Source organism: Pholis gunnellus (genome assembly GCF_910591455.1).
Source record: "Pholis gunnellus genome assembly, chromosome: 16".
Classification (NCBI taxonomy): domain Eukaryota; kingdom Metazoa; phylum Chordata; class Actinopteri; order Perciformes; family Pholidae; genus Pholis; species Pholis gunnellus.
In genome coordinates, this window is record NC_136543.1 from 11,799,743 (window position 1) to 11,819,706 (window position 19,964).

Here is a 19,964-nt window from a genome sequence, read left to right on the forward strand (position 1 = left end):
TATACTGTGTCTTAATATTATTGTTGTTTTTATTGTATTATTTGTATTAGTATGACTTGTGTTGAAAGCACTAGCACATTGGAAGTTTATACACAGCCTCAAAATGAATCACAGACTTGAATAAATGCCTCATTAAAAAAACATATATATCTTTATCTATTATATATATAAATGTATAATAATAATAATAATAATGAAATAATAACCCTTAGATCATTTATACATCTTATATAGGACCGTGCCACGCATGTGCTAAGATGTGAATGTTCGTGAGGATAAACAAAACCAAGAACAGCAATAATTGAGCTTGTTGTCTATTGTATTGATTTATCTTTGATTTGAGCATCCTAACACAGGTCACCCGGCCGTATGCAGTATCTTAACAGCAGCAGGGGATTCAAGGCTTCCCCGGTTTGATAGTGAGCGTGGGTGCTGCAGGATGGTCTGAGCGTGCGTCTGCGTGGTCGCGCATATCAATGAGCTAACTGGGGGAATCTCGTCCTTCTCGAACCATATTAGGGCACACTTCCTGCCAACACAGCCCTCCTACGTCATTTAAAGGATCTGAGGTGCAACACTTGTCACCTTCAAAATATTGAGCAACTTCAGATTTCTCCCAAATTACAGCAGCTTGTCTTACCTAAGGACCTACTTTCCTTCAATTTTTCATGGCAGATTCGATGAATACAAAAAAATTTAAATCTCATAACTAAACTAGGGAATATTATAAGGGATATTATTTGTGTCCTTGTGATTTTCACGAATGAAACACATTGTGGTGGATTTGCATATTATATCCTTGCATTAATGTCTTTTATTCAGTTAGATGTGTATTTGCCCGAATACTAACATATCATTTTGCCACCATTTGCTTCAAAATGCATTATTAAATACCATTTTCAAGCTGGTGCGTCGATTTTCTTTGCCAGCAGTGGGAGCATCAGTGGAGGAGGAGATCGTGTTCGACGGGGATGCGGAAAATCCCTTTGTGTTTTTTTGGCACGCCGACACACAAAACAGCCACCCTGTAGAGCTGCACACATGTATCCAGACAATGTGCGGGAGAGCATATGAGATGTGGGAGGGCATGAGCTACGTGGGTGTGAGTGGAGGAAGTATAGTGATGGTGGAATTCATTGCATAAAGCTGAAAACTGTGTCGTGACTCAATGCACTTGATTTTGAAAACTGCCGGCCCGGGCTATGACTCAGTGGAGGTCCCAAAGCAACAGTTTGCAGGTCAGAGCGCTTGTACTTTTTGTTCTGGTGCATTTGCACATCTGTATGCAGGGGTGTAGCTGAGAGTTATGGAGCCTGCAGGGCAGTCTGAGCCCCCTTTGGTTGTCTGATTTCCACGCCACCATTCCACAATTGATCAATCAGAAATCAATCAATATCAATAATAGCCTTGGTCAGACCTTCTGTCTTGGGTCCCAATGCTGTCTATTCTGATCATGTCTTAATAGTTGTGACTGTATTGATTTGTGAACCAATTATTTGTCAGATTTTCACATTTGCTCTTGTCTCATTTGTGCTTGCAGGGAAAAGTAATGCAGACATTATTGAGTACCTTGTCTGAGTTGTTTGCCGAGTCAATTGTTGACTGATTGACAAGTGCTAGGGCAGCACTTCATCACAGTCAATGACACATTAGAGGTGATGCTAGGATACTGACGCACATGCTGTCTGTACGTAGTTGCAACGTCAGAGTGTGTTTGAAAAGCAATCACACCGGATTATAAATTTAGATGTTCTAACTGGACTGAATCACTCAAGATAAATACTATTAACTACTGCATGAGACACATCTCTGATTGAAATGAAGCCCCTGATAGTGATGATATCCTGTCTCAACCAGACATTTTTTCAGCAGATGCCTATTTATAAAATAGTTTGAGCCTTCACAGGAAACACAGAGCCAAATTGAATTCTGCCACCTTTAATTGGCTTGCGAAAGGTCAAATAAAGACTTGACACTCCTTGTCACATGGCCTTTTAGTAACATGTGATAGTTTTAGAGGGATTTTTCCTCCTCTCTGGTTGTTACATTTCAAGGATTTATAGAGGCCTGGATAGGTGAAAGTATCTTGTGTTTCTCTTTAAAAAGAAAAACATCAGACAGAATGAAATGTTGTGTATCGGGAATATACTTTACTCATGGTGGTGCTCTGGTCCACACTGAAATATCTCATATCTTTGGTGCTCAGAGGATAAACTTTATTTGAAATAGTTTTTTCTGTCTCCCATGTATCTCTTAAATGATCTTGTGACCCTTCAGATTGATCTTGGGGCCACTTGATGAGTCCCGGACCCCCAGGTTTGGATCCATTCTGTTTGAGAATGTGAGTAGTGTGAAAGGAAAATGCTAAATATGGTAAAGATACACCCGAGGGCCATGAAAGTAAATTCATTGCAAATTATTATGTACGTAAATGTGCAGTCATTATTCCCATTCATCCCACCATTGTTTATGTGTTTGTAAGGACATATGTGTGAACGCTGGTGTGTGTGTTTGTGCGCATGTGTGTGTGCGCTGCCGGCCGAAGTAATCAGGTGTCACTCCGTCCAAACAGGTGTGTATTTCAGGAGGGTTGAGGTGGGCCAATTGGTTGCCAGGAAACAGGTTTGGGTGTATTGCTCATGTTACACAGATCTCTGTGTCTCCTGTCTTTCTCTCTGTGTCCCAGCCAGGAGCCATATCTCCATTTGCAACTATTGGATACCTTTTTTGAGGACTTACAGAAGATATTTTAATCAAAACTTTTTTGCTGCACCAAACAACTTCAGCTGTCATTTGCAGGTGTCGGTGATCTTTGGCTGTCAGGATGCAACAGTTGGTGTCAAAAGTCCTCTTCTCCACACTGCTGCTTCTAGCAGTGGTTCCCTCTGTGTACTCACAGCCAGGTATGGGTCCATCCACATGTCTTACATTTATTGTGTTACTGTGTGACCAGCTCAGTGCATTTGGCCTTGTCAAAAAACTGTTGGTGTGTCTTCCTACACTTGGCTTCTGATGTCTCCTTTCCTTGACTGGCTTGTTGCCACCATTTGATCTCCTTCAGGAGTCTTTCCCTGATAACATCTCCTCTTATTAACCGTGATGATGGCTTATTCTCCAGTTTTTCTCTCAAGCCGACAATAAGTAAAAATATGAGAGGTGAATGAGAATCTGCTATCTTTTCTTTGGCATAACTTGACAATTTTGCCTAATTGCTTTTGCCTATCAGACTGGCGGGACGTCTTGCAATAATAAAGCTGTTAAAATGTGTCTGTGGGAAGATAATTGTGCAACCATTTGATTGCCAGCTTTGTCCCTCCTACAGATTGTTCTCAAGCCGAGTCATGTGACCTGTGTGTTGGCGATTCCATGCTCAACCTGACAGGCTGTGTCTGGAGGCTTTGTCCAAATGGTGACGCACACACACACACACACACACACACACACACACATGAACGACATACAGACGCACACACCCCTGACCTCTGATAGTAATTCAATCATCAAAGCTGCTGTAACATAAGCTTCCCTGGTTTGTACAAGATGACTGAATTATTCAGTATGCCAGGAACGCACACGTGATACACGCGCACTCAAGCACACACATACTAAAGAAATGTTTGTTCTCTCTCGCTCAGGTAATGATACAGGCATGTGTATGACCGATGAGGGTAACTCGGCAGACAACGGCATGAACTGTAGCTGGACTAGAGTGTCTGAATTGTGCTCAGGTAGCCGACAATACACTCCAGAATCAACACAACTTCTTTATCTGCAACGTCAGTAACTCTCATTTCTTCTCATCTTTTTTATTTCCCAGTTGTCGAGACTGTCGCTGATGGAGGAGGTGAAGGTGACTCAGGTAAATTGTATCGGCACCATCATCCCCTCCCACCCCCTTCCCTCTCTCTTGCGTCAGACATTTATTATTCCTATAAGAGCTGAGTAAAATGTTCCACAAAGCCTTTTCAATTCCACCAGGAAGAAAAGCTGACATTCTTGTTTTTTCCCACCACACACTACTTTCATGACTGTATAGCCATCAGCCTCTTCCTTATCTTACCCTCCAGGTGATGGAAGTAACACCAACTCATCCCCAGAGTTCTCTCAGGCCAAGTTTGACATGTCCAGTTTCATCGGAGGCATCATACTCGTGCTGTGTGTGCAGGCAGGCGGCTTCTTCGCCATGCGCTTCCTCAAATCCAAAGAGCAGAGCACCTACGACCCCATGTGAGTTTGTCCACGTAGGTGTTAGAGAACGGAGAATTTAACGTGACTGTATTAGTTTAAGTATGTGCATGTAAATGTGACCGTGTCACTGAGCTAAGGGACAGTCTGTTGGTGCAACAGCAGCCTCTGGTGGCAGGAGTGATCAACAGCAGGCGATGTACAGCGGGATTCCCCTTTAACATCCCTTAGATTGTATTTTGATTCTGATCACAAACCCCATCTGTCCACATCAAAATTATGCCTGTCTTCATACAGAGAGCAGCCACAATGAAGACAAGATGTCTGAAGGGCAAACAGGCGAGGCTGGAGGACAGCAGCGCAGTGACGCATCGAGTTCTGACGGCTAGAGTGTCCCCCCCCCCCCCCCCCCCCCCCCCCTCTGAGGCCCTGTCATTAATTTGTTTGCTCTCCATGTGTACCCCCGGGGGATGGGTGGTGTTTATAAGAGGACATGTTTTCTCAGAATATCACATTGTGTAACGAGTGTCTCTGCATGTGTTCACTGTATTTGTAAAGTATTTACATTCTGGAGATATTTTGGCTTTATTCATACAATCAGAGAAATGAGAAACAAAAAGGCTCTCACCTTTGTGACTAAACCCACCATCACTTTTCACCAAAAGAACATGTTGAGTGTTTGTTCTCTTACAAACAACAAGCAACTAGCTGTATCCAGTGAGCTGTTTCAACTGTGTAAATAGTACAGTGTGGTTGTGGGAAATAGCGATACAATCCCAATGTCAAGGTCACTTAGACTTTTTTCAAAAATCCTAAAATAAACCAAAATGAGACTCTGAATGACTTTGTCTATTATCTCAGAGGACATGTATGTTTCATGTGGAGCTGCATAACTTTCTAGTGTTTTATTGAAACCAAAAATGTTACTATTTATGTATATTATATCTTTCATTTATTTACTTGCGGTGAGTTAAATCATTTAACTGTGGACCCCAAGGAAACATCTCTTGGAGATCCCTAGACCACCTTTGGGAACATTTATAGATTATCTAAGCAATAGTAGCTTGAGCACCTCTCCTCTGATTTGTGAGTGTTTTTGTTTTGACTTGTCAATAGCTTTTTTTTTATAAATTCATTTTCATGGAGGAGATTTCTGTTTTGACTGCACATATTTATATCATATACATAGCAGCTTTAACCCTTTAATAACAGTTCAAAGAGATGTGATGTGACCGTGTTTACTTATGGTAATGCTGGTTAAGTTTAACATTAACTTATTTTTTTGTGATGCCATTCGTGTGAAAATGCTTAAATAGGCTGGCAGCCTGAATAAACTAAGAATAAATACTTGTTTCTTCGTGTGTGTGCTTTCTTGCATTCAAATGAGTTGGTAATCGTTGTAAGAGATTGTACAGTATATGAGTGCATATTTACCCATACCAGCAGAGTGAGTGAACTGATTCTGCTGTAATCTGGGTGTGACCAGAGACATACTCAGTATCCGCTATAAGAATCACCTACTAATCCTCACATTGTATGAGTGTCGGTAAGGGTCCCAGCATGCCGCAGGGACAGAGAGCTGATGGAGGCCTTTAGGGGAGCAGCAGGATGGCTGGTTGGATGCACCAAGCGCTGTCTGAGCCAGGACCTACGCAGGCTTGAATGAGCTCACACAAAAAAGTTTCCCAACTGGGCAGTGTGTGGCTGTCATCCAAGTTTGTTGACAAAGGACGGGACTGAATACAGGTCTGTTACACTCTGAATGCACCCTCCCCCAACACACACAAATACATTTCCAATGAGAGAAAGGAAACCCACACATTGTCACACTAAAGTTGAGGCAGGCCTCACGTGCTGCTGGCTGCACTCCCTTTAAAACAAGCATAGATCTGCGTGGTGTTTGCATATGTGTGTGAAGAAGGCTATACAGTAGGTGCAGCAGCAGCCTCGGTGTTTGGCTAAATGTGTGTTAAGCAGGTGTGGACAGCAGCTACAAGGAGGAGAACTACTTCCCACCTCCACCCTGCCATTTGGTAAAACATCCGTGTGTGTGTGTGTGTGAGAGTGTGTGAGTCATATGATACGTTAAAACAAACACACCGTATCAATATATCAATCTTAAACACACATGCACGCACAGTTCGGCTACTTTGTTCCGCCTACTGCTCGCCTCTCAGCTGACTGCGGAGTAACTCCGGAGGGCGTGTTCACTCCGTTTACTCTGCACACAGACCTCGACCCGCACCGCACTCTGGACAACGTTTCCCTTAACCTTTCACAGACGGGAAGTGTCGGAGGCTCTCAAGTAAGGTAAAAAAAAAAAGTTTGGGCTTGTTTTCTTTATGTTTCGCTGTGTGTATGTACTGAACGTGAGACAGGTGAGTGTAACTTGATCCAAAAGGAGAAATGTGGCGACAGGTGTCCTCTCTCTCGCGCTGTTCAGGATGAGGAAACTGCTGTTTTTTTTCTAAACAGAAAGGTGGTCAAAATGGTCATGACCAGAAACGTCAATACTATTTTATTATCACAGCAACTATTTAATCATTGTATATGAGAACATCAATTATTATTATTATGAGAAACCGACACCTTATGTCATCTACCACACACTCTAATAACATCATTGTATTATTTCTGTGTTTGTTTAGGTGTCATGCTGTGAAAGCTGTGTTGCACCTTCATATTTGTTTGCCAAACTCACAAGGAGAATCGCATTGCGCATGCGTTAATTACTTGGAGGTAACTTGCCTCAGGGCAGTGGCCACACGCACACACACACACATGCACAGACAAACATAATCATATTGTGGTGCAGCAGTTTAGATAATATCATATAGACGTTTGCCTTCCTCTTTTTTAACATCATTATCCTCAGTGTCAAATCAGATCATGACTGTTTAAATAATGTTATTACAATTAGTATTCATAATTAACAGTGTAAGATAGAAGACAAAACATAAGACTGTGCCATAAAATAAGGTGTTGAACACTTTTACCTCTTCGGGCCTCGATAATTATTCAAATGAAACAATCTGAGAAGGGGTCATATGGCAAAAAGGTTGGGAAGCACTGGTTTAGCGAGCCAAAATGTTCCTATATACTGTATCATATACTGTCTTCTGAGATATACGAGCCATATTTCCCTGCAGCAAGAGCAACCTCAGACGAGACATATAGTGACATAACTATAATATAGAGCATATTTAAATGTAATTAGGGATTGTGGTTTTGCCTCTCACTCAGGGATGGAGGAGGAGCAGGTTGACTCTTCTCTTGACCTGAGCCACCTGACAGAAGAGGAGCAGTCCACCATCCTGCAGGTCTTACAGCGTGACTCGGATTTGCGTCATCTTGATGAAGGACGTGTAAGGTCAGAGGTGACTGTTTATCCTTTTTAGGCCAGTTTTGTCCAGTGATTAGCTCTAACACTCAGACAGGTGACAAATCAAAAGAAAAGAAAACTACGTAAACTGTCTCAATGGTATAGATAGACTACATCAATCTCTACACCATTCCTAGTTTATATTGTTTTTGTGGGTTGAAATCTGGGGACTATTTATCATTTTTATACTTGTGAAACCATTCAGTGATCTCTTGTGCCCTGTGAATGGGGGGCATCGCCATCATGGCGGAACTTCCATCTAGAAATGTTTCATCGTTTGGATGAAGGTGACCTCTCAGAATAACTTTGAATTGATTTGATGCTTCCATTCAAAGGGGACAAGTCTCAGTCAAGTGACAGAGCGTGATAGGATAGGATGACACCTTAAGTGTATTATCCAGTTCACCTGTCAGGAATTATCAGCATTCTTTGTAATTTCACTAAATTGATTCATGATTTCTTTTAATTCATCTCCTGTCTGTTTGTTTTAGTTTAAAGTAGTAACAAAACAAACATGTAAGCTCGATATCAGCTGAAATAATGAAGGTTTTGGTACAGGAAACCTCTTCAATACAAGTCAGGGGTCTCTGTTGCTTTCAAACAAACGACCAGTTAGTCAAGTTAACACAAATCACTTGTTACACTGTGAACGTGGGACTTTTGGGGGGTTCTCAGGGGTCTGGGGCTCAGATGCAGCTGTCTGCTTTGCCTGGTGGGAAATTCAGCCTTGCCTCAGTGAGGGAAGTCAAAGAACTACACAGTGAAATCGATTCTGCCTACGGAGCCGAGCAGCTCCTGCATCTGGGAAATGTTATTGATCGCTGGTCACTACCACATGCTCAGAGAGCCCCATATCTCTGATAATCAACTTGTTGTCTCTTGTTTGTGATGATTGTGTTGATTAATCTTCAAATGGGGGCCTCAGCTGACAACAAAATGGTATTACTATATTAAAGTTTGTTTAGTCTCATCGCAATTTCCTAGAGTCAAAGATATGGAACAAAGGCTCACATTTTATAAGCTTAACTTATACAATGAATCAGTTCAAAATAGTTTCCAATGAATTGTCTGTGAATATGATAAATGGACTACTTGTTTCAGCTCTTCTATCAGGGTGTTACATGTTGTCAATGTAAATAGAAACTTTCCAAGCTAAGTTTAGTGTTTTTGTTAGTAGAATGGACAGGTCTTTGTAGTTCATTTGCACGACAGAAGTGACGACAGTGACTGTTTACTTTTTGTTGTAGGCCGACGTTAGCTGACTTTTGCATATATTAGTTTGTGTTTGTTTGCTGTTTTAACTTGGCCCCAATCAACACTGCAGGGTCCTCCAGGAGACAGAGACCGATCCAGCACGTTTGCGCATCCTGTCCGGAGCATGGTTCAGCGAGGAGAGCGGCAAACGCCATCACAACCGGCCGTCGGGCAGCACGCTCGTCCACGCCACCATACGCCACAGGAAGACCAAGAACAGAGGTCAGTTTTTAAGCTGCTGCAGTGTTACTCTTACAGGCCTGTGGAGCTGTTTTCTTGCTGTTAGAGGGACATCCCATTGATGGTGCTGTGTGTGTTGCCATGGTAACAGATGTGCCCCTGCCTGGACTATTCGATGGAGAGAGAGAGGAAACCTCCCGGAACAGTAACAATTCTCCTGAGGCAGAGAGAAGACTGACGGACAGCAAAGAAGCGGAGAGTGGAGGGTTAGTCACAGAAAAATCTTCTCACTTTTGTAACATTTGTGTGGAGCTGTGTTTTCCAATATCTTATTTGTGTTTTTCAGGAGTCAAGGAAGTTTTAAACCTCCACCCACACCCAGAAAAAACAGTCCTGTAGCACAGGTCTGTGTGTGCATGCTTGTCTACGTATTCAGTACTTGAAATACAAATCGTCTAATTATTAACAATCATCTTCAATTCCAGGGTCTCCAGCATACAAATGGTTTCTCTTCATCCAAAGGTATGGAAGTGTGTCTCTCTGTCTCTTTTTTGCCTCTCTCTTACTGTTTTTATTAAGTCCTTCTCAATGCATTCGTCTCATAGAGTGCGAAAGGAGAAGTAATGGCCGCTCAGAGGAACCTGAGGTGAATTTTTTTAAATGTCTAATTCAATCACACATTTTGCCCTTTTTTAATGGTAGATTGGTTGACGATCATTGGTGACGCTGTATCTGAGAATAATGTGTGTGTGTGTGTGTGTGTGTGTGTGTGTGTGTGTGTGTGTGTGTGTGTGTGTGTGTGCATGGGTGTGTGTTTAGGAAGACTTTGGCAGTCACAACGGGGACAGCGAGTCTCTGAGCAGCTGCCTGACAGCCTCTCAGAAATCCGGCAGCTCCACCGGCAGCCTTCATTCGGGCTACACGGTACACACACACACACACACACACACACACACACACACACACACACACACACACAGATTCGTGCATGCACACACAAGCACATTTGATTAATTGGCTATCCAGCGACGCAGGATGAGTCAGCTGCAGACAATGTCGTAGGAGCTGATCTCTGTTCTGCGTGCGTTATAGCTCAGTGGAAGCATGATGAGTCTGTTCAGCTCAGGCGATTTTGGAGTGGTGGAGGTGAGGGGCCGTATCCAATTCTCTTTGGTTTACGACACCCAGAAGGAGGAGCTGCAAGTCAAAGTGTATCGCTGCGAGGAAATCGCGTCAGCACGCAAGGATCGCTCTGACCCGTAAGTGACAGTGCGTGTGTGAATGTGCATCTTGCAGCAACAATGTCACATAAAGAATCAGGCAAAAATGTCTACGTGTGTGCGTTTTTCACAGATACGTTAAAACCTATCTCTTGCCGGACAAGTCGAATCACAGTAAGAAGAAAACTGCAGTGAAGAAGAAGACACTAAACCCAGTCTATGATCAGACGCTCCGAGTGAGACACACTCTCTCATTTACACATCACGATAAGTTACAGCCTTCACAGAAATCCCCTTCTGTCCCTCAGCACTCTTCCGCGTGTCCTGCAACATACACAGCAGTCATTTATTTCTCCAGTCTCAAGATATCCATTCAAAAAATGACCAGATTTTAAGTTTACATCTTGTAGCTTATGGTGGCAGAGGTGGCAGAGTACATGTTATGCTCTGACCTGCACCTGCCTCTTCCCTCCTTCCATTGTGCTGCCTGCCTGATTCTGGCTCTTATGTTGTAGTATAAAGTGCGGGTCGGAGAGCTGCGGAGCCGGACCCTGAACCTGTCAGTGTGGCACGCCGAGCCCCTGAGCAAAAACGTGTTCCTGGGTGAGGTGGAGGTGTCTCTGGGCCTCTGGGACTGGACGTGCTCTCTGCCACAGTGGCAGGACCTGCAGCCACGGGTAGGGAAGAGCGGTCGTAAAGCATTTGCCTTCAAATACAAAGTCATGTAAAGTAACATGAATTAGCATGCGAGCATGAATCCTCCTTGACCAATATTTATTATTTCAAATATTTACTCATCTATATTTGTTTAGTAGTGTGTGTGTGTATGTGTAACAGCAGTTCGGCAGCTTTGTTGGGAGTACAAGGAGTGTGTCTTGTGTCTGGAAGAGCTGGAGGGAGAGGAAGACATGCTGTGAATTTCAACTAAGGTTTTATGTAACCGTAATCTTTTCCTGCTTCCACACGTCTGCCTCCCTCTCCCTTGCTTTTTCTTTCTCTCGCTTCCTGTGCCTTGTTCTCTTTTCTCACCCCCATCGCAGATTAATTTGAATCCAGACTCCATTAGCAGCCGGGGGCTCATCTTGCTCTCTATTAAGTTTGTCCCAGACGGATCTGAGGGTGAGCAGAGCGCATACATAATAGATAAAAGTTATGTCCCACAGTAATCGCGTGTGTCTCACACATTGTGTGTGTTTTAAGGTGGTGGACTGCCTCTGACAGGAGAGCTTCACATCTGGCTTCGGGAGGCTCAAGGTCTCCTGGCTAACAAAGGGGGGGCAATAGACTCCTTTGTCAGAAGGTTTGTCAGCTCTGCAACATGTTACCTGATATATTGCCATCACTTAGCTATCCTGGCAGTTTTTATAGCAGTTCATTTTGTGGAAAATTATTGGTGGAACAGGACATGTATACTCATAAATTAGGTTGAATTCTCCACCTTCACATGCGTATTTCTGACTAAAGGTTTTAACACACATACTGTCCTGCATACTACAGAAGCATAGACAATTTGTTCAGTTACACATCTTATCAGCATATATATATATATATATATATACCCATAATATCAATACATAACTGAATCCTGGTTCGAATCTGAATTTAACTGTCTCATAATCCTAATCTACACCCCTCAAGCTTCATACTCCCAGACGCCAGTCGGCAGAGCGGTCAGAAGACGCGGGTGGTGAAGCGCTCCATCAGCCCGACCTACAACCACACCATGGTCTACGATGGCTTCCACTCCAGCGACCTGAGAGAGGCGTGCGCTGAGCTGACTCTCTGGCAGCGCGAGGGGTTAAAGCCCCACGTCCTAGGAGGCATCCGTCTGAGCTGTGGAACTGGTGGGTGTCTCTACACTGAATGACATCTACATTGATTCACGCTCAAAATCACACAGATGCTTTTGTTTATCCATGTGGGTGTTAGAGTATGAGCATACAAAAGTGAACATTTTGACAGATTGGTCATGTGTTGGGGCTCTTTCCAGGTTCAGTGAAGCGTTCTGTGATGGATGGCGCAATAAGGGACCAGATAGGGGAACAATGCTCCTATCTTTACCTTGTACTCAAAGTATTGGTGATTAGGGATCGTGTTTGTTCTCCCGTGGAGCCTCGTCTGTACGGAGAATGTTATCTTATCTCTTATCAGGTCACTCTCAGTTCCGGCTGTTGTTGGCGGTGTGCATTTTAAATGAACTTCCTCATGTTTATCTTGGGCTAACTTCTATAAGTCAATACGTGACTGTAGACTCAGTTTGACTAAAAGTTTGTACGGTGATGAATAAATCTTGAGCATCTCCTGAGCTGGGATCAGAGATTTGATGCTATCTCATGGGTCCCTTGACATTTCTTGGGCTTCAGCAGTTTCTGTGTCAGGGGATAAGACATTGTGGTGTTTTGGAGTGGTGGGGTGGTGACAGTATTCCCATCCAGTGCTTCACATTGCATTGCATTTTGTCCAGTTGGCATTTCAGGCATTTCAGATGGTCTTGTCATCAGAGCGGGGTCATTTCTAGGTTACCAGTGTTACTGTGTATTGCTAAATATCCACATATTGTTAAATATTAAGAGTGGTGCATCTCCTTGGTGTGTGGATTGCGGTGAGGATTTCTGTGGTAATGTCTTTAACATAAATAATGAATATTGGTGTTGTTGTTTTTTTAATGGCAGGTCAGAGTTATGGGGAGGCTGTCAGCTGGATGGACTCCACAGAAGAGGAGGTCGCTGTGTGGACCTCCATGATTGAAAACCCAAACCACTGGGTGGACGCAACACTATCAATCAGAACTAACCTTGCACAGCGGTCCGTGTGACTCAGACACACCTTGCACACAAACACCCGTTCAAATAATCGTTGGACTGAAAGGACACCCTCAGCACATTTAACCTCTCTGGCACAATTTCTGTATTTCATATACACAATACACACACACACACACACACAAACACAAATGGGAGTAAGTAGTGGTGCAGTATTGTGAATTAATGGCGTTGATCAGAAATTTAAAATGTTTTATTTGTATGTTTTTGTTTCAGTTTGTTTTATCTGACAAGTGTTGTAATCCATTGTAGTTTATTAATTAAAGATCAAACCTGAACTGATGAATCACCCAGTGTTCTTCTTCACTTACCAAATTGAAATATGACACCAAGGAGATAGATTATTTAAAGAAACTAGTAACCATGAATTTAAGTTTGTTCCCCAGACCTCTTAAACTCTCTAAAAATATACCTATTCACCAAGAACCTTGTATTCTGATTATTCCGATTTTTAAGTGTCATTACTATAGTTTGATAGTACAGAAAAGGTCTGCAGTTGCATGTATTCATTTTCCCCTTTTGATGGATTACCTGACTACCACCTTGTGGTCAGATGTTATAATTACTCTAAATACTTTAAAGGCAAATTACAGAAGGGACAATGAAGAATAGGGTCAAGAGCACAAGAAGAGAAGACTACGTCCTGAAATGTAACCTCGCTTTTTAGCAACAAAACAAACAAACTGTTCTACACGTCCATCCTCCCAATCCTCATCAACAGGCAATGGAGTACGGCCTTTACCAGAAGAGTCTGAACTCCTGTCCAGCAGATGGCGATCTCAACATTCAAGCTTTCAACATGGAATGAGACCGGAAGTGGAGCCCTTTGAAAATAAAGTGTTTTGGATCTGGCGTTTTAAGGCTTTAACCGTTGTAATTCATGAATGTAGAAGTTACAACTTTTTGACGCCAGACCAGACCATGCTGTGCTTATTCAAAGTAATGCTTGGTATTATTTTAATAAGTCTTGAGTCATGTTCCCTAGATCTGAAACGTTATATATTTACATCAACACTAAGACCCCCTGGGGAGAGAATGATCCGTTCTTGGTCGTAGAGGGACCCCTCAATGTGCCCGATAAAGGGTCACTCTTCGGATCCTGTATTTTTCTTTGCTGATTTTATTGTTATTTTCTAATTTGAGGTAACCAGAACACTGTAAATTAAGTGGCAATTAATGTGGAGCCTTTGCCTTGCAGTTGCTTACTTTACCCAGTCAGTTACGTGGTTATAGCAATGCATCTATATCTTGTAAAATGACATAATAACCATTTAGACTACAGATTTCCTGTGAACTGTTTGAAGCCACACGATTTTCCAAACTGTCGCGCGATACTACTTTTATTTTGTGATCGTAGCCGGATGTAGTCACCATCCTAATTCTGCGTTACCACTTTGAGTTTGACACAGAAGCCAACACAGTGTCTGTGGTCGTCGGTGAGCCTTGAAAGTTGATAAAGATGTCCCAGATGCAGCTGTTGAGGTTGTTCATCAGCGAGCGGCTGAGTGCGGCCGCGGAGGAGATCTTCGCTGCGGTGCAGACGACGGTGACAGAGCGCGAGGAAGAAGCTGCTCGCTCAGAACGAGACGCTGACCAACGTGGACTCAAACAAGAAGTGCATGTGCACAATGACGGTTTGTTTTCCTTCGTTTGTCACGTCCCAAATCAGTGTTACAGAGCTCTCACGGAGTCCCACTGCATTTGTGAAAGGAGCGTTTAGCTATGTGCACCTGGTAAACTGAGTGTAGGCTAAATGTTAGGAGTGTAATGTTAAATCAGTGTAATGTTAAATCAGAGGACAAGTCTGGCCAATTCATCGCGGTTTTCTGAGAAAAAAACAGGTTTGGTTCAATGAACTTTGACATTGCAGTTAGTAAAGGGTCATAATGTGTTTTACTGCGGTGGAGTCCAGAAGGCTTTGTCCATTACCAAAACATAAACTTACCTTTATCAAAGACAAATAAACAATACACTCATAATTTCAGCAATTTAGAACCCATTCAAAACAAAGAGAGCAGAGAGAAATGAGGGGAGAGATGGGGGATGCCTCTGCACAAACTCAATCCGGGGTCGTTGCAAATCAGACTTGATAATAAAATGCTATAAGTGAATGGTGGCAAACCTGAGTTTAAGCACCGTTAGTTTAAGCACCGTTCTCACCTTTTTCCTCTTCCACAGACGCCCCTCAGGTCTTTGTCGGTACACATGAGCCGAAACACTTCGAGCAGCAGTGGAGTCCTGAGAGCTGCCACGACAACCCCAGTGTGGACCAGGATGACACCGGCCTGCTGGCCCCAGAGCCTCCAGCAATCAAACAGGAACAGCCGTGGAGCAGTCCGGATATGGATGACGCTGATACCAGCGCTGGGAAAGTGACGCCCACTTACATGACTAGTTGCATTTACTCAGACATGACTGAGTTACAAAGTCATGACACAGGAAATGAAGACAGAAAGCCTGCATCGGTTGAGGGAACTGCTCAGTCAAGCAGTGAATATTGGGCTCTTTTGCCAGATTGTTCTGTGAGTCTGAACAACATGGGGCCTGAGTTGGGTTTATCCACGCTGACGGGCTACAGTATCGGTAACGTCCACACGCAGAGCCCCACAGGGAGAAAGCAGCTGACTAAAAGCTGCGAACCACACAGCCCAACTCCACCAAATAAAGAGACACAGAGCAGCAGCATATCCTACTGCTGTCGTTTCTGTGGCGAAGAATTCAGCCACAGCGCACATCTGGCCACACACACACAAATCCACACCAGTGAGAAAGTGTTCATCTGTGAGGTGTGTGGTAAAGAGTTTCGACACGGCAACAGTGTGAACGTGCACATGAGGATTCACACGGAGGAGAAGCCATACCGTTGCAGGATTTGTGGGAAAGAGTTCCGCCACGTGGGCAATTTGAACGTACATACGAGAATCCATACAGGAGAGAAACCTCACACATGCTCAGTGTGCGGGAAGAAGTTCAGTCGAAATAATTTGATGACAAAACACATGGCTGTACACACGGGCGAAAGGAGTTTGAACACGAAGAGCGTGTTGAGAAGAGGGTCAGTTGGCATGACCTCATGAGAGTTAAGCACTGGTGGGATATCCAGTTTTCTGTGGGACAAAGGGCAAATCTGTCCTTGGAAAAACGCATGAGTTACAATTAAAAGCTGTGATTCATCTTAATACCTTTTTTTGTAGATTAATCATTGTACATTGATAATGGTTAAACCATCAAATGATCTAACTTCTAAAATCCTGGTTACTGTAGCCCAAAGATCAGTATGGAGAAGCAACCCATCAGACCGTGTTAATAATCTTTTATCCTGATTTAAAATGTTAATTTTATTTCCATTCTCTAATGCTGAGCCAACCAACCAATATAGCCACTACAGACTTCACCTACAAACGGGTTCTGCTCAGTAAACTTCTTTTCTTAACCAAAACAACATATCTTTTCTCATTTCACGCTTTTGACTTGGAACGTTATGTCGTGTGGTTGCCTTGGTGACGGACTGTAAACAATGTCGAAAATGTCCTCCGTGAAGAGACGGTTGATCGAAACCATGTCGAAACAAGTGGAGCACTGTGAGTATTCCGCTCAGACTTACGAACCGAACACGTTATCTTCATGTTGTAAAGCGGTGGGCCCCTCCGCCCGTACGGGCGGCCTCACATTGTGGCAGCGGCCGTTAGGAAGAGGCGCGACGGCCGTTGCCGGTGTTTAAGCCTTTTGTTTTTCATATTTCTAATTCACGCAATCGGCTACCATGCAACTAAAACAAAGTGGGCACACAGCTTATGAAGTAACATATGAAATGTCAGCCACTATTTTCAATGATTCCAGTCAATAAAGCAGAGGTGGAGTGTCTCATCCATGCCTTTAACGGGCTTCTGAGTGAGCCGACTGTTCCCGGAAGAGCAGTGACCGGCCTGGACAGATCGAAGTTCAGGAGCATACTGCAGAACACCTTTGGCATAACCGACGACATTGTGATGGATAGAGGTAATCCGTCTGTTTCACGTTGATATTATATATTACAGGTGTACAGAATGACACATATTTCATAATTGGATAACCACCAGTGGTTTGGATGCAGAGTATTGTGATTGTTTGATAAGCTGACCATGTTCTGAGTGTTAGAGATTATCTGTTCCCCAGTCTTCTGGACATTTGACAAAGACAACGACAGCGTTATCGGTATGAAAGAGTGGATTGAGGGACTATCTGTTTTCCTTCGAGGGACCTTGGAAGAACAAATAAAATGTAAGCTCTCGACCTTAGTGCTCTGACTTACACACAAATGTCTTGCGTTACAAGCTTTTATTCAGGTAATAACTCTTCTCTTCTTGCATGGCTCAGACTGCTTCCAAGTGTATGACTTGAACAACGATGGCGACATCTCCAGAGAGAAGATGTATCACATGCTGAAGGACTGCCTCCCCGGACTGTCCTCTGAGGAACGTGACGAAGGAGTCAAAGACCTGGTGGAGATCACGCTCAAGAAGATGGTGAGGGGATGAATGCTGCTGGCCTGTTGGTTTAAATATACCTTGATTTACCTCTACATATGTTCTCTGCTCCTTCAAACAGATGTCAAAGTTTTGTGTTTCAGAGGGTGACAAGTAAAAACAATCTGAGATTCTAATTTATGTACACAACTGGCTACAAACACATGTTATATTTTTCGTAGGACCATAACCATGATGGCAGACTGTCTTTAGCTGACTTTCAACAGTCAGTCAGAGAGGAGAATCTATTACGTCAGGCTTTTGGAACTTGCCTCCCTGACTTCACGGTAATTACAAATTAAAGTATTAAATAAATACAATTTCTACGTCAGAAATTCTTAATCTTACACTCTTTTTTTTTTTCTCCCCCTGATTTCAGAGAATTGTGACATTTGAGCAGCATGTATTTCAAGACCTGAAACAATGAAGAAATCACATTCACCTGCTATTTCAGAAATATATTCTTTAATAAAAATGTAATAGCTGTTTGAATTGTGGTGCAACATTTGTAAATAAAAGCAATCTGCCGAATTGTTTGAATTATAATCATTTCCCCAAAAAATCTCTGCAGGAATTCCAGCATTAAGGCAGCTCGTTAGATCAAATCCGACGACGTGGTTTCAGCTTTTTCTCTACTGGTTTAAGGCCAGGAACGGATTCCACCTGAGAACAAAGACGAAATGTATTTTACTGACACAAAGGAATTAAAGCTACAGTGAAGAATTAGTTTTATTCTGACTTTCATTAAAAAAAGAAATCTGACTATAGGATACCTTATTCATCGTGTTCCTGATCAGGCTTACAGTTGTGTTTAGTGACTCATCCTCCATGTCCAGTTTGGGAGGTTCTGGTAGCTTTGGCCCAATAAGTGGCTCGTTGTTTCTAGTAACATCAGTCGGTGAGTGCTCCGCTGCAGCTTCCATCTTGCGTTTCCTGTTCTCCAAGTGTGTGGTTCTAGGGACAAATCTGGCTACTGCAGAAGACTGACTTGAGGTCAGTCTGTGTTCTGTGTCTCTGTCTGAAGAGGTTTGGCCGGAGCTTGAACTGTGCCCTTGCTGCTGTTTTGTGTCAATGACGGCATTATGTAATGTCCCCATTTTGTCTTCTATCGGTATAGTCCCATGTTGATTTTTATGCCAGTAGTAATGGTATTCCTGGGGAGGTAATGGCAGTAGAGGAAAGTCTGAATAGTGACTGATGTTTGACGTCTTGTCTGAATTATCATTGTCGGAGGTTTTATCACGTCTGGGGATGACCGTCTCTGACGTGGTGGCTGTGTTTGATGAGGTGGTGTTTGATGATGTGGTCTCCTTGTTTACTGTCTCCTTGCTTATGGCCTCCTGTTTCCGTTCTCTTGCTTTGAAACAATATAAGAGGAAAAAAAACAATTCATGTTTGTCACTCCAACTATAAAGACAAAATAAAACATTTAATTAAATAAGAGATCTGAGTTATTTCAAATAAAAGTGCATTAAAAGTAGTAGAACACGATACTAGATAACTACAACGTATCTACCAATATCACATCAGTTTATTGGTGTCTAAGTGCATACATCTATACATGATGTTAAATTGTACCTTTATTCTGAACAGCCCTGATAATATATCTCCTCCTGTCTTGAAGCTTCAGCCTGGTGTCTTCCACAGTCTCATATTCTGGGACGTAGCAAACATGCAGCACACCACCGTAAAAGCTCTTCTCATCCATGCGTCGTTTGGCTGCTCTGAAACAGGAAGTTCAACGTTATTTAGTCTATTCCACTTTACCTGTACAGTACAATGAACACGGTGCGTTAGTAACACGCTGTACCTGGCGCTGGTGAGTTTCTGGAACTTAACAAGGTAGACCTCCGTGAATTCCTCAGCAGGGTACTCGTCCAGGGGCCTGTACTCCTCCACAGCTCCGTACAGGGCACACAGTTGGACCAGCTCTGTCATCACCCCGATGGCTGGGACCCCTTGGACCATCAGGTAACACGACTCTAAATTGATGGTGTACACCTGATGATGCACAAGACAAATATGATGACCTACACTCGACAATGAGCCACACAAGAATATGTTTGTATTGTCTATAACGACGTTACCTTTAAGATAAGAGTCGCAGCGTCTCATATCTTCAGATTTGTTTTTTTAATAACTTATATCGAGCTAATTCTTACCTTAACCGCTTTATCTTTTCTTCCATCTCTATATTTAGGTCGAGAAATGCATATCTTCTGCTGTTCGTGGTGTTTATAAACATCTGGGACGCGCCAACAGTCTGAACTGTTTTTGCCAGGTGCCGCCATGTTTATGGAAATACATTTCCGGTTGACACACTTTCAAAATAAAAGCTCGTTCTCTTTCGAATACTCACGCATCGACTGCGTGCTCGTGTCTAATTATCTTATTTTGAAACGTGCTCGAAATCAGC

General features: G+C 43.0%; 4 protein-coding genes across 5 annotated transcripts; 3 read left to right on the forward strand and 1 right to left on the reverse strand.

Annotated features, from left to right (window-relative positions):
• Positions 1–2,824: 2,824 nt before the first annotated feature.
• cd164l2 (CD164 sialomucin-like 2) lies at positions 2,825–4,231 on the forward strand (the record flags this gene model as incomplete). Its single annotated transcript, XM_079176269.1, has 5 exons — positions 2,825–2,903; positions 3,323–3,409; positions 3,636–3,728; positions 3,818–3,859; positions 4,068–4,231. The coding sequence occupies 5 exons, from the start codon at positions 2,825–2,827 to the stop codon at positions 4,229–4,231; spliced, it is 465 nt and encodes a 154-aa protein (XP_079032395.1).
• Positions 4,232–6,463: 2,232 nt separating this feature from the next.
• On the forward strand, positions 6,464–13,315 carry sytl1 (synaptotagmin-like 1). The gene is made up of 16 exons (XM_079176513.1): positions 6,464–6,495; positions 6,834–6,924; positions 7,429–7,555; positions 8,892–9,043; positions 9,153–9,267; positions 9,348–9,405; positions 9,487–9,523; positions 9,607–9,647; positions 9,821–9,925; positions 10,094–10,260; positions 10,355–10,457; positions 10,737–10,898; positions 11,262–11,340; positions 11,422–11,521; positions 11,860–12,065; positions 12,894–13,315. Exons 3-16 carry the CDS (start codon positions 7,431–7,433, stop codon positions 13,034–13,036), a joined length of 1,593 nt encoding a protein of 530 aa, XP_079032639.1. The 5' UTR covers positions 6,464–6,495; positions 6,834–6,924; positions 7,429–7,430; the 3' UTR covers positions 13,037–13,315.
• Positions 13,316–14,463: 1,148 nt separating this feature from the next.
• On the forward strand, positions 14,464–18,085 carry clxn (calaxin). Of its 2 annotated transcripts, XM_079176152.1 has the most exons (7): positions 14,464–14,677; positions 15,222–16,624; positions 16,884–17,042; positions 17,199–17,303; positions 17,400–17,548; positions 17,731–17,835; positions 17,928–18,085. In XM_079176152.1, the coding sequence occupies exons 2-7, from the start codon at positions 16,561–16,563 to the stop codon at positions 17,973–17,975; spliced, it is 630 nt and encodes a 209-aa protein (XP_079032278.1). In that variant the 5' UTR covers positions 14,464–14,677; positions 15,222–16,560; the 3' UTR covers positions 17,976–18,085. The 2 variants fall into 2 exon arrangements, 1 of the variants encoding a protein (XP_079032278.1); XR_013767452.1 differs by lacking the exons at positions 17,199–17,303; positions 17,400–17,548; positions 17,731–17,835; positions 17,928–18,085 and having other exon boundaries at positions 16,884–17,004.
• On the reverse strand, positions 18,073–19,839 carry rbm48 (RNA binding motif protein 48; the record flags this gene model as incomplete). Its single annotated transcript, XM_079176151.1, has 5 exons — positions 18,073–18,211; positions 18,322–18,905; positions 19,127–19,272; positions 19,359–19,549; positions 19,711–19,839. The coding sequence occupies 5 exons, from the start codon at positions 19,837–19,839 to the stop codon at positions 18,149–18,151; spliced, it is 1,113 nt and encodes a 370-aa protein (XP_079032277.1). The 3' UTR covers positions 18,073–18,148.
• Between the last annotated feature and the right edge of the window lie 125 nt (positions 19,840–19,964).

Bases quoted from the DNA above. Each gene is read 5' to 3' on its own strand.
- sytl1 (XM_079176513.1), top strand. From the start codon at position 7,431: ATGGAGGAGGAGCAGGTTGACTCTTCTCTTGACCTGAGCCACCTGACA. The intron at 9,524-9,606 runs GTATGGAAGTGT...TTCGTCTCATAG, and splicing joins TGGTTTCTCTTCATCCAAAG to AGTGCGAAAGGAGAAGTAAT. The intron at 9,926-10,093 runs GTACACACACAC...CGTGCGTTATAG, and splicing joins GCCTTCATTCGGGCTACACG to CTCAGTGGAAGCATGATGAG.
- clxn (XM_079176152.1), top strand. From the start codon at position 16,561: ATGTCGAAAATGTCCTCCGTGAAGAGACGGTTGATCGAAACCATGTCG. The intron at 16,625-16,883 runs GTGAGTATTCCG...CAATGATTCCAG, and splicing joins GTCGAAACAAGTGGAGCACT to TCAATAAAGCAGAGGTGGAG. The intron at 17,836-17,927 runs GTAATTACAAAT...CCCTGATTTCAG, and splicing joins CTTGCCTCCCTGACTTCACG to AGAATTGTGACATTTGAGCA.